General features: G+C 47.9%; 1 protein-coding gene across 1 annotated transcript in view; it reads left to right on the plus strand.

The window, feature by feature from the left end:
- Window positions 1-14,129, plus strand: part of LOC126476006 (protein rhomboid-like) — a 239,307-nt gene that overhangs the window by 126,369 nt on the left and 98,809 nt on the right. Inside the window, exon 3 of the mRNA XM_050103513.1 lies at window positions 4,797-5,013. Coding sequence (XP_049959470.1) covers window positions 4,797-5,013 — 217 coding nt within the window. The remainder of the gene's footprint in view (window positions 1-4,796; window positions 5,014-14,129) is intronic.

Consider the following 14,129-nt stretch of genomic DNA (forward strand, 5'->3'; position numbering starts at 1 on the left):
CTTGGTTGGTGATGACTTTAATTTACCCTCGGTGTGTTGGCGAAAATACATGTTTAATTCCGGCGATACTCTTAAAACATCATCGGAAATTGAGCTAAAATGAAAATTATTTCGAGCAGTTAGTTCATGACCCCACGCGAACAGTAAACGGTTGTGAAAACACACTTAATCTCTTAGCAGTAAATAATCCTGGGCTAATAACGAGCATCAAAACGGATACAGAGATTAATGAGCACAGGGTTGTCACAGCGAGATTGAATATTGTAAACATCAAATCCTCCAAAAATAAAAATACATCTACTCATTAAAAAACAGATAAAAATTCACTTGACGCCTTCCACTCCATCCGCATTAACAATGGAAGCATGGTCCGGATGTGGCTTAGATTCAAAGAAATAGTATTGACAGCAACTGAGAGGTTTATTCCAAATAAATTAACGGAGCTGATCCTCCTTGGAACATAAAACGGGTCAGAACATTGTTGCAGAAACAACGAAAGAAACATGCCACATTTAAACGAACGCAAAATCTCCAAGATTGGCGATCTTTTACAGAAGCTCGAAATTTAGCGCGGACTTCAATGCGAGAGGCTTATAACAGTTTCCACAACGAAACTTTGTCTCGAAACCCGGCAGAAAATCCAAAGAGATTCGGATCGTATGCAAAGTATGCTAGCGGCGAGACACAATTAATGCTTTCTCTGCGCGATAGCAATGGAAATACTATCGATCACAGTGCTGCCAAAGCAGAGTTACTAAACACAGCTTTCCGAAGTTTCTTCATCAAACAAGATGAAGCAAATATTCCACAATTCAAATCAAGAACAGCTGCCAACATGAGTAACTTAGATATCCTGGGAGAAATGAAGCAACTTAAATCACTTAGCAAAGCAAGTCTTCCGGTCCAGACTGTATACCAATTATGTTTCTTTGAAAGTATGCTGATGCAATACCTCCACACTTAGCAATCATATACAACTGCTCGCTTGACGAAAGATCTATACCCAAAGACTGGAAAGTTGCACAGGACACACCAAAATGTAGTAAGAGTAATCCACTAAATTACAGGCCCATATCTTTAATGTCGATATGCAGCATCATTGCGTAACGTATACTGTGTTCTAACATTATGAATTACCTCGAACAGAACGGTATATTGACACACAGGGGTCGCAAGGCGTCTTGAAACATTTCCGAAAATAATTTAACTTGCTGTGGCTGTGTCTGGCGTTTGGAAGCTGCCAAGAGACCACCATTCTGCGTTTGCAAAATAGTCTGGGAATTCCCACAACCACTATGTTTCCAAATTGACTGAAGGTGTCTTTACAAACATTTCTGATAACGGGTTGAATTCAGCGTGTCCAGCTTTCCCAGAGCCCTCGTCCCCGAGCGCAGCCAGTCACCCCTTCCATCACCGGAATCCGTTCCAGCTAGCTATTCTCCTCGCGGCCGGATTGTTTTCCACCTTTTCCCTTTGGCTAAAGCATGACCAGTTTAGAGCTTAACTATATCTCCAGCTATAGTCTCACAAACTGAGCCGTCGTAAGAGAGAGACGGGATCTGGTGCAACACGTCATGTGGGCTTCAACGAGCGAACTGAACAGGCTTTCACTTTGTTGTCCTCTCACGACTGACAATGATACATACTCATTATGGGTGAAGCGAATGGGAAGGGAGGGTATGCATTTAACATTTTACGACGAATGACCTTGTGTGTACAATGTCTGGCTTAGTAAGGTGGCGTATAACTTCGCGATCAAAAACCAGTTCGAATTATCGAGAAACATTCCATGTACTACGCATGACTTAAGGAAGTTAGTCGTGGACGGTAGCAAAAACAAAGGAGCAAAGAATACATTGGAAATGAGATTCCTCTAAGAGTAGTGGGCTACAGCTATCTGACAGGAGGAGGAATACATCATCAGGGAGCCACTGGGAGTGAAAAACTTAAATTAGCAGTTTGAGAGATACAAAAATAACTGGAAGACCATGTCACCAGAATGTAAGACGAGAGAGTACCAAAATAAATAATGAGGCAGAATGCTTTTAGGAAACGGTAGAAAGATCAGTAATTTCAAGCAACAGACGGTATGCCTACTTCATACAGAAAGAAGAAGAATTAGAACTACAGAGAATCCCGAGGGTTTACTTATGCAAAGTTCTTGTCCAATTGATTGATGTATACAGGTTGTAACCAGTATAAGCGCAAATATTTTTATGTGTGGTACCTCAATATGTAACACACCAGCATGTTGGCTGTTTTGCCTCTGCTTCGAACGTCACAGACCTTACTATCATATTTTTCTGCACAGTCGTAAGTGCATCAGTAAGTGGACAGTGGCCGTGAGTATAGATTAACCGTTTTGTGTCCGTGGTCCAGACTTCAAAACCTGACCTGCTGCCAACAGGAAAATAAGCTTTAATGGCTTGCTCTTGCCTAGAGTTGTAAAACTACCGTAGACTATCATAAGTCAATGTCGATTACGGTAGTTTTCTTAGTAGCTGTGGTCAGTTAAACCTGTATCTGGGCTACCTATTGGGCGTAACATCATAATGATCGCTTTCTTTACTTACGCGATCAGTCTCTTACTAGATTCAGTATTTTGTAGATTCCCCTACAAACTGGAAACGTTGAACTGTCCAGAAACAGAGAGAAAATGTAAAGCGCCAGGTAACATGAAGAACATTTTATTCTACATATTTATCCTCCTATTTGTTACTTAAAAATAAACAATAGTTATAGAAAATTTGAAACTGTCAATGTTTAATTCAAGTTTTATTCGCAAGTTATTGATTTGTGACATGAAACAGACGGATATCGTAGAAAAACTAAAGAAGACAATACAGATTTATCATATAGCGCTAGAAAAAGCAATTTCGTCAACGAAAAGACAAATTAAGGAAAAAAGTGCGCTGCATAAGTGTATCAAACATCGCTTCAATACTTCATCGAACTTACATAAACCATGTTTCCGTTATTCATAAACAACTTTCGCATTTATCAATAATAACGGAAACTCTCGCCCTTGAATATGATGAAGAACGTTTCTGTTGAGTAAAAAATGACAACAATAATAACATATTTTTATGCTTGTGCTTTTAAACTATACTTGCATCAAAACTAATTGCTTTGATTACAAAAAAAAACGAGGAAATTACGCGATCAGTTAATTTTTATTACTTTTTAAATGCAATTTATTTTCTGTACGGCTACAAAATACACAATAGATTAACACCGATCTCGTTTCTAAATATCTACAGAACGTAAAATCAAACGAACAGAAAAGCAAAGAGAAGTCATCGGAGTCGTCGGCTCTCAGTTTGTCTCTTACACATTCATTGTTTCTTCCCTACCACTGCTGCCAATACAATCGGAAACCCTACCGCTTACTACGCCGTTTATGTAGAGTACCACAACTACTGAAGCAGTTTGGTACTAAACTAAACACCGTCCGAACAGGACTCGGGAGGCGCATAGGTATCGATCGATCGCCGTGTCATTCAGCCGATAGGCGTCACTGAATGCATATATGGAAGGCCATCTGGTCAGCCTACCGCTCTCCCGGGCGTTGTCAGTTTTCAAGACCGGAGGCGCTACTGCTCACTCAAGTAGGTCCTCAGTTGGCCTCACAAGGGTTGAGTGCAGCAGCAACACTCCGTCTTCAGGCCACAAGTGGCCCATCGGGACCGTCCGACCGCCGTGTCATCCTCACTGAGGATGCAGACAGGAGGGGCATGTGGTCAAAACACCGCTCTCCCAAGGGTTGAGTGCAATGGTTGGCATACCCGGACCGTCACCCAGCCAAGCACTAGCCAAGCTTGACAGAAATTAATTATAGTGATCTGAAGCGAAAAGGTGTCAGCATTGTGGCTAGGCCATTGGCACTTGGAGGCACTACTAAACCTAAAAACATATCACTTGCACTAACTATAATTTAATCTGAAAAGGATAAATACTGATTTTATGTTGACCAGTGTACCGTCCTCAGTCACCAACAGAAATATCTAAGTTTATACTTGTAACACCCTGTATTGTTAGGTCTTTTACAGTGAAATATAGTAAACAAATAAGCTAGATGCATATCTGTTCCCCAAGACATGTAACGGTGCTAAGGGGCGTCCACAGAACATCGTTTTCTAGGGAAAGGCCTTCAGTGTCTCATCTTCGCTCCACAACTCCTCACTCCCACTCTCACAGAAGCCCAGTCTCTCCACAGAGACTCTACGAAATACGTAATGATAAGTTTCTATTGTATATTTCCTTTTGTTGTTCGTTATTTTTCACTGAATATACTCATCTGCTGCATCAAGTTTCCGTTACCATCAGGATAGAATACTGCTGGAATTTTAGTTATGGCCCTTAAGGCCAGGGAACTTTCTGGGTATCTAAAGGAATTTAGCGACATTGTGGGACGTCTCAGTTGCAATGGTGGATACATACGTGGTCAGATTAACGTGACCTCTTGACAATGAAACGTTCGTAACGAACAAACCTTGCTGCCAGCCTCGTATTCCTCCGTAATATCGGAGGATCGCGCCGGCCGTTGTGGCCGAGTGGTTCTATGCGCTTCAGTCCGGTACCACGCGGCTGCTACGGTCGCAGGTTCGAATCCTGCCCGGGGCATAGATGTGTGTGGTGTCCTTAGGTTAGTTCGATTTAAGTAGCTCTAAGTTAGGGGACTGATGACCTCAGATGTTAAGTCCCATAGTGCTCAGAGCCACTTTAGAGGATCGCGACCAGGACGTGCTGCAGCAGCTTCCTGTGTCGCGTGGTGCCAGCGTGTGTCTGTGTCGCAGGTGCTGGCGTACGTGTGTGTGGACGCGCGCCACGTGCTGGTGTTCAACCCGGGCCGGCGGCGCGAGGCGTGGCGCTTCGTGTCGTACATGCTGGTGCACTCTGGGGCGCTGCACCTGGCGCTCAACGTCGCCATCCAGCTGCTGCTCGCCACGCCGCTCGAGACCGAGCAGGGCTTCTGGCGCACCGCACTCGTCTACCTGGGCGGCGGGCTCGCAGGTAACTGCTCCACCTCGACACTGGACCGTAGAGTAGGCACACAATTACATCAACTCTTTCATAATTCAGTAAACTGTGAAGCTCCAGCGGTTCGCAATTATAATCACTAAACACGAGGGTAAGGCTTTCTTTTCTTTTTTTCTTTTTTTTTTTTTTTTTTTTGGGTGATACTGCTGCTGCCATAAATTGTATGTCTTACGTAAAAAAACTGTATTACAAGGTAGAAACTCCATGTTTGCTACAAATGTACGTGGGGGAGTTGGAAAATAAGTTTCCCCTGTCGACTGTGGTCAGAGTTGGGTGTGAAAGGAAAAAAGAGAATGAGACATTAAAGATAAGACATATCTTTATTTTTCTACATTATTTCGAAGTACATTGAGACATTTGTCATACCGCTTTATAACCTTCAAAAAGCCTTCCAGGAAAAAATCAGGGAGTTGCATACGGATGAAGCGTTGAATGGCTTGTTCGACGTCGGCATTCCTGCCAAAGCGCCTTCCGCCGAGAGTTTTCTTCAAAGCAGGAAACAGATGGAAGTCACTTGGTGCGAGATCCGGACTGCAAGGCGGGTGGTGTAGGCGCTCCCAACCAAGAGTTGCAACATGGTTTTGCGTTGCCGTAGCCGCGTGTGGTCTCGCATTGTCATCCAACAGCAGAACGCCAGATCTGAGAAGGCCAGGCCGCTTTTTCTGAATCACCTCTTTCAATTTCGACAGAGTGGCACAGTACCTCGCAGCATTGATGGTTGCGTCCTCCAGAAAGTTCAGCAGCAAAATTCCTTTAGCGTCTCAGAAAACGGTGAGTAGCACTTTACCTGCAGACGGAGTGCTTTTGAACTTCTTTCGGACAGGTAATGACAAATGTTTCCACACCATGGATGCGGCCTTCGATTCGGGCGTGTAATGGTGGACCCACGTTTCGTCCACTGTCACAATCCGAAACAGAAGGTCATAGCCAGATTCATGATAACGCACGAGCTGTTCCAGGCTGAACGCCATGCGTTGTTCCATGTGTGTCGGGGTCAGTTGGTGTGGCACCCATCGTGCTGACACCTTCCTCTATCGAAGAATGTCGTGGATGATCTTGTGAGCTCGCTCATGTCCGATTTCAAGTTCTGCCGCTACTTCATCAATGGTGATACGCCGTTTCGCTTTAATCATGTCATCCACCTTCCTGACATTTGCATCTGTAGTGGCCGTGCGCGTCCGTCCAGGTCTCGGTATGTCCTGCACTTGCTGACGTCCATCACTGAATTGCTGGCACTATCTCCGCACCATTTGCCTCGACATCACACCTGACCCATAAACCTCAACAAGGCGGTTATGTATTTCTGTACCTGATGCTCCACGTGCCCATTCATAGCGATATCAGCTCTCACTTTCGCCATTGACCACTACTCCAAAACGCAGCTTCTCTCCGGGAAAAGACTGAGTGGCTGGCCTCTGTTTGAGCAGGCACTGCGAAAGCGCCATCTGCTTGATCGCGGACGACCTCTACCCAATGGTGTTTCGGTGTCTTGTACGTGCGCGTTCACCTGCCGTGTCGTCTTCCACCCATATTACACAACTCTGCCCACAGTCGACAGGAGAAACTTATTTTCCAACCCCTCTCCTATTACAATACGACAATAAACCTTACGATGATTACACGTGAACTTTAATAGTGGATCTCCATGTCATATACTGTAAACATTGTTATGTACCAAAGATAGTGTAATCATCATGCAAAATAAACAATTCAGCTATCTCGTTTCCTAACACACCACAGATTGCATTCTGCAGACTGTAATGTCTCTCAGACGATCTTTGGATGGTCGTTTCATCAATGTCCTTGTCAGTTGTTCAGACACAATAGTGCGGCGCATACCTCTTTACTGGTTAGCAGTTTCGTATAACAGCTGCGCTTTAGACTTTTGAGATGTTCTCACTTTTACTAATGACCAGATACTCTTTTAGGAATGACTTGCATTTAATAACAGTCTGCTGTCTTTTGACACATATACCGCAGAGTCAAAGAAGCTGATACACCAGCCTAATATCGTGTAGTGCAGAAGTGCCGCAACATGACGTGGCATGGACTCCACTAATGTCTAAAATAGTGTCGGACGGAACTGACACCATGAATCCTGCAGGGCTGTCCATAAATGTGTAAGAGTACGAGGAGCTGGATATCTCTTCTGAACAGCACGTTGCAAAGCATCCCAGATACGCTCAATAGTGTTTATGTCTCGTGAGTTAGGCGGCCAGCGGAAGTGTTTAAACTCAGAAGAGTGTTCCTGGAGCCACTGTGTAGCAATTCTGGACCCGTGGGGTGTCACATTGTCCTGCTGGAATTGCCCAATCCGCCGGAACACACAGTAGACATGGTGATCAGAAAGGATGCTTACGTACATGTCACCTGTCAGAGTCGTATCTAGACGTAGCAGGAATGCAGGAATCCCATATCACTCTCCCCCTCCCCCTCCCCATGAGGGTAGGAAGGTTATAATAGGCCCAAGGTATTCCTGCCTGTCGTAAGAGGCGACTATCGTTTCACCTGCTGCTTTCAAAATTCTACAGAAGTGCAGGCTGTATGGGGAAGGACGCCTAACGTGGTGCACGATTTATCCATAGTGCCCTGAGATTCCATCTCCTGAATTTCTTGTCATGACTTTGCATCTCCACCTGCGATTCAACTATTTTGGTGAGGACAATTTCCGGTGTATGTCATCTTCTTCCGTTGTCTCCTGTCCTCTTTCGCCCCCATGACAATATTGGATTTCTCTGCGCTCAGTATCCAGCACAGTAGCCAGTCCGTTGTGGTGGGGCCGTCATATACCCATATGGTGGTAGCCCCCTGACAACACAGGGATCGCTTCATCTGTAAATTCCCCACGTATGCCAAGCAGTAGATGCCTGCCTTCCTGGGGCATCAGGACTCCCGGCAACGGCCATCGTGCCAGTTCGCCTTTGCTGTGGCTGGGTGGCGCCCGTGGGGAGAGCCTCCGATCGGAGTGGATGGCATCAGGGCGGATGACCCGCAATGAAGCGGACTAAGTCATCTCTCGCTGGTGACCGTATGGCACCAGCAGTCTCTAAGAAGGGCATGATCGAATACAATGCCGACAGGTATGACCCTAAATCGTTTCCCTTCCCCGTTACACCATGGGAGGAACGTAGGGCTACAGAACGGAGGGAGCCATATTCGTCACGGTTTTTAGTCTGTAGCAGAACTGGTGGGGACTCCTTTCTACTTGCGAAGCCTCAGTTTTTCGTTCGACGCCTTGAGGATAAGTTCGGAGTAGTGACAGTGCTGTCCAAGATGCGAAACGGCGCGGTCTTGATTCAGACAGCGTCCCCAACCCCATCGCGAGCAGTACTCGCCTGTGACAAGCTGGGTGATATTCCTGTTTCTGTCACTCCCCATAAAAGCCTCAACATAGTTCAGGGGATCATTTTCTATTGCCATCTCCTCTTGCAGTCTGACGACGAGCTCCGCGCCAATTTAGAACGGCGGAGTGTTCATTTCATCCAGTGCATTTACAGAGGACCCAAAGACAACAGGGTTGTTACTGGTGCCTTCATCCTGGCCTTTGAGGGTGATTCATTGCCTGAAAAGGTCAAGGTGATGGTTCACTGCTGGGATGTTAAGCCATACGTCCCTCCCCCTTCGCGGTACTTTAAGTGCTGGAAGTTTGGACACATGTCTTCCTGCTGGACTTCCAACGTCATATGTCGAGACTGCGGACGTCCACTGCACCCAGATACTCCATGTGCATCGCCTCCCACTTGCATCAACTGTGGAGAGCACCACACCCCCTGCTCGCAACACTGCCTAGTACTCCAAAAGGAGCGGAAAATCATGGAGTACAAGACCCTGGATCGGTTGACTTACACAGAGGTTAAACGTAAATTTGAAAGTTTACAGCCAATTTTGTTGACGTCGACATATGTTGCAGCTACACCACCATCGCCGTCCCAAGTGCCAGAGATTCCTCACTCTATGCCACGAACCGTGGGCCCTCCGGGCCACCAGAATACATCTGCCCTCTTGGTGGTAGAGGGCAAATTTTTCTCTGTTGCTCCCAAAGCACCTACTTCGGGGGGCAAGGCCTTCCCAAACACAGGGGACATCGGTCCCTTCCCCCTGCCGGAGAAGCAACCGCCTCCTCTGGCCCCTCCTGTGCAGAAGGCCTTGGGGCCCTCTCTCCCAAGGTCCTTACTAATGCTAAAGTGGACACACGCCAGTGGGTCAAGGAGCCAAAAGCTGCTGGACGAAGGGCTTCACCGTCTTCCTCCGCGTCTGAAGCTACTTCAGAGAAATCTTCCCAGCAAGCCCCTAAAGAGAAGCAAAAGATCGTTCTCTCACTCTCAAACTAAGAAGTAGTCTGCTAAGAAACAGGAGCCTCTGGTGGCCCCAACAACACCACCACTCGCTATCAATTCTGCATCTGAGGATGCAGAGGAGATCTTAGCGTCCTCTGCACATCTGGATCTCACTGATGCCTCACCCACCATAGAAATGGCTACAAATGATCTGTGGCAGCAGGTGACCCTGAGGCATAACCTGCCTCCTTGTGCACTTCATGCCTTTTCAGCCTCAATATAATGTCATTCTCCAGTGGAATTGCTGCGGTTTTTTCCACCACTTGGCTGAGCTACGGCAACTTTTAAGCTTTACACCTGCTTTCAGCATTGCCCTTCAGGAAACCTGGTTCCTGGAAATGCAGACCCCTGCCTTCCACGGCTGTAGAGGATATTACAAGAACCGTAAAGACTATAATAGAGTCTCAGGTGGACTTTGTGTGTATGTCCTGAACTCATTATGCAGTGAACCTGTGTCGCTTAAAACCCCTCTTAAAGATGTGGCTGTTAGGATAAGGATGACGCAGAAAATAACTATCTGCAACGTATGGCGCAGTATCCCTGAACGCATTGGCTGCACTGATTAATTAACTCCGTAAACCTTCCTTACTTTTGGGAGATTTTAACACTCATAACCCCTTGTGGGGTACCACCATGCTTACTGGCCGAGGCAGAGATGTCGAAAATTTACTGTCACAGCTCGGACTCTACCTCTTAAATACAGGTGCTCCCACACATTCCAGTGTGGCAAATGGTACATATTCGGCCACTGATATCTCGGTTTGCAGTCCTGGCCTTCTCCCATCTATCCGCTGGAGAGCACATAACGACCTGTGTGGTAGTGACCACTTCCCAATTTTCCTGTCACTGCCCCGGCGTCAGGCCCACAGGCGCCTGCCCAGACGGGCTTTAAACAAGGCAGACTGAGAAGCCTTCATCTCTGCTGTCACTGTTGAATCTCCCCCACATTGTAACATCGATGTGGTAATTGAGCAGGTATCTACAGCGATCGTTTCTGCGGCGGAAAATGCGATCCCTCGTTCATTAGAGTGGCCCCTACGAAAGACAGTCCCTTGGTGGTCGCCAGAAGTCGCTGAGGCAATTCAGGAGCGTCGGCGAGCTGTACAGCGGCATAAGCGGGACCCTTCCCTGGAGCACCGCATAGCCTTTAAATGGCTCCGTGCCCGCGCTCGCCAGCGTATCAGAAGACGGAAACAGGATTATTGGGAGAGATACGTCTCGACCATTGAGTGCCATACGTCACCTTCCCAAGTCTGGGCAAAGATCAAACTAGTTTTTGGGTACCAGACCCCAACAGGTGTTCCCGGTGTTAACATAAATGGCGTGTTATCTACCAACGCAAACGCAATTGCCGAGTACTTAGCTGAGCACTAAGCTCACGCCTCTGCGTCGGAGAATTATCCACCAGCTTTCGTACTCTCAAGCGGTGGATGGAAGAAAAGTCCTTTCGTTCACTACACGCCACAGTGAATGCTATTACACCCCATTTAGAGAGTGAGAGCTCCTCAGTGCCCTTGCACATTGTCCCGACATAGCTCCTGGGCCACATCGGATCCACAGCCACATGATTAAACATCTCTCGTCTGACTACAAGCGACATCTCCTCGTGATCTTCAACTAGATCTGGTGCGATGGTGTCTTTCCAACGCACTGGTGGGAGAGCACCATCATACCAGTGCTTAAGCCCGGCAAAAACCCGCTTCATATGGACAGATATCGGCCCATCAGCCTCACCAACGTTCTTTGTAAGCTGCTGGAAGGTATCGTGTGTCAGCGGTTGCGTTGGGTCCTGGAGTCACGTGGCCTACTGGCTCTGTGCCAGGGCGGATTCCGCCTGTGTCGCTCTACCACTGATAACATTGTGTCCCTTGAGTTTGTCATCCGAACAGTCTTTTCCAGACGCCAACACCTTGTTGCTGTCTTTTTTGATTTACGAAAATCGTATGACACCACCTGGCGACTTCATATCCTTGCCACATCATACGAATGGGGTCTCCGAGGCCCGCTCCCGATTTTTATCCAGAATTTCCTGACTCTTCGTACTTTCCGTGTCCAGGTAGGTGCCTCCCATAGTTTCCCCTATATCCAGGAGAATGGGCTCCCGCAGGGCTCTGTATTGAGTGTATCTCTATTTTTAGTGGCCATTAACGGTCTAGCAGCAGCTGTAGGGCCGTCCGTCTCACCCTCTCTGTATGCAGACGACTTCTGCATTTGTACTGCTCCACCAGTACTGGTATTGCTGAGCAGTGCCTACAGGGAGCCATCCACAAGGCGCAGTCATGGGCTGTAGCCAATGGCTTCCAGTTTCCGGCCGCAAAGTCGCTTGTTATGCACTTCTGTCGGCGTCGTGCCGTTCATCGGGAACCAGAAATTTACCTTACTGACGATCCCCTCACTGTAGTGGAGACATATCGATTTTTTAGGACTGGTTTTCGACGACCAATTGACTTGGCTTCCTCGCCTTCGCCAGCTTAAGCGGAAGTGCTGGCAGCACCTCAGTGCCCTCTGCTGCCTGAGCAACACCAACTGGAGTGCAGATCTCTCTACGCTGCTGCAGCTCTACAGAGCCCTTGTTCAGTCCCGCCTTGACTACGGGAGTCTGGTTTATGGTTTGGCGGCGCCCTCAGCGTTGCGTTTACTCGACCCAGTGCACCACTGTGGCGTTCGACTAGCGACGGGAGCTTTTAGGACGAGTCCGGTGACCAGCGTCCTGGCGGAGGCTGGAGTCCCTCTGTTGCAGGTCAGGCGTGCACAACTGCTCGCAGGTGGCGTTGCACACTTTCGTAGTCCTCCTGCGCATCCGAATTACCGTCTCCTTTTCCCACCCACGGCGGTTCATCTCCCGCATCGGCGGCCCAGGTCAGGGCATACAATTGCAGTTCGTGTCCGATACCTTCTTTTCGAACTGAAGTCCTTGCCTTTACCACCTATACTCGCGTTCCATTCGTGTACATCTCCATGGTGTACACCTAGGCCACGGCCTCGCCTGAACCTTTCACACAGCCCAAAGGCCTCAGTTCACCCGGCAGCTCTCTGGTGTCACTTCCTCTCGATTCTTGACATGTACTGAGGCCAAGAATTGGTTTAAAGCGATGGCTCGATGGCTTATGGTCACGTCGGCTTCGCTTATGTCCATGGAGGACATACTGAACAGCATTCCTTTCCCGATGGCTGCAGTGTTTTCACTGCAAAGCTGGTGGCTAAATGTCGTACTATTGAACGCAGGCGTTCATGCCCTGAGGAGTCGTTTCTTCTGTGTACTGACTCCTTGAGCAGCCTACAAGCTATCGAACAGTGCTACCCTCGTCATCCTTTGGTAGCGACCATCCAGGAGTCCATCTATGCCCTGAAATGGTCCGGTCGTTCAGTGGTGTTTGTGTGGATCCCAGGGCAGGTCGGAATCCCGGGCAACGAACTTGCTGACAGGCTGGCCAAACAGGCTGCACGGAAACCACTTATGGAGATCGGCATTCCAATAACTGACCTGCGTTCGTTTTTTGGCCGCAGGTTTTTCGGCTTTGGGAGACGGAATGACATTGTGTCAATACGCACAACAAACTGCATGTCATTAAAGAGACTACGAATGTGTGGAAGTTTTGCAAGCCGGCCGTTGTGGCCGAGCGGTTCTGGGCGCTTCAGTCCGGAACCGCGCTGCTGCTACAGTCGCAGGTTCGAATCCTGCCTCGGGCATGGATGTGTGTGATGTGCTTAGGTTAGTTAAGTTTAAGTAGTTCTAAGTCTAGGGGACTGATGATCTCAGATGTTAAGTCCCATAGTGCTTAGAGACATTTTTTTTTTTTTTTTAAGCTTTCCATGCGAGCCTCTCGCAAGGAATCAGTTGACCTTTGCCGGCTCCGCATTGGCCACACTTCGGCGATCCACTGCTACCTCCTGCGCCGTGAAGACCCGCCGCAGCGTCGATGTGGCGTCCGGTTGGCAGTGGCCTATATTCTGGTGCACTGTCCCACTTTGACTGCCATGCGACGAAATCTTCGGTTACCGGACTCATTGCCGCTAATTTTATCTGACAAAGCCTCATCGGATGATTTAGTTTTACGTTTTGTTCGTGAGGTTGCCGTTTTATCATTTGATCTTAGTTTTAGCCCATGTCCTTTGTCCCTCTGTGTCCTCCACCCTAGTACTTTTAGGGTGGAGGTTTTAATGTGTTGCAGAGTGGCTGGCTTCTCCTTTCCATTCTCATGGTCACCCAGCCATGGTAATCTGTTTTGTCGTTTTAATGTCTTCTACCTCTTTCTTGCGTTTCTGTGGTTTTCTTCTCCCGTTTTGTCCATTTAAGTGTTTGTTGCCCTTCCGTCGTTGTTGTGGTTTTTCCTTTCTCTCCGTTTTGTGTTGTCAGTCTCGCTTGCTTTATTCTCACCCTTGTGGCAGTGTTTTATTCGGAACAAGGGACCGGATCTACCAGTTTGGTCCCTTCCCCCCCCCCCCCCCCCCCCCTCTTAAACCAACCAGCCAACCAACCAACCATATCACTCCAGCTGCACACGCCTCACACCATTACAGAGCCTCCACCAGCCTGAACAGCCCCCTGCTGACATGCAGGGTCCATGGATTCATGAGGTTGTCTCCATTACTGTACACGTCCATCCGCTCGATGCAATTTGAAACGAGATTCGTCCGACCATGCAGCATGTTTCCAGTCATCAGCAGCCAATGTCGGTGTTGACGCGCTCAGGCGAAGCGAAAAGTTTTGTGTCGTGCAGTCATCAAGGGTACAAGAGTGGGCCTTATCGA

Source organism: Schistocerca serialis, chromosome 1 (genome assembly GCF_023864345.2).
Source record: "Schistocerca serialis cubense isolate TAMUIC-IGC-003099 chromosome 1, iqSchSeri2.2, whole genome shotgun sequence".
NCBI lineage: Eukaryota > Metazoa > Arthropoda > Insecta > Orthoptera > Acrididae > Schistocerca > Schistocerca serialis.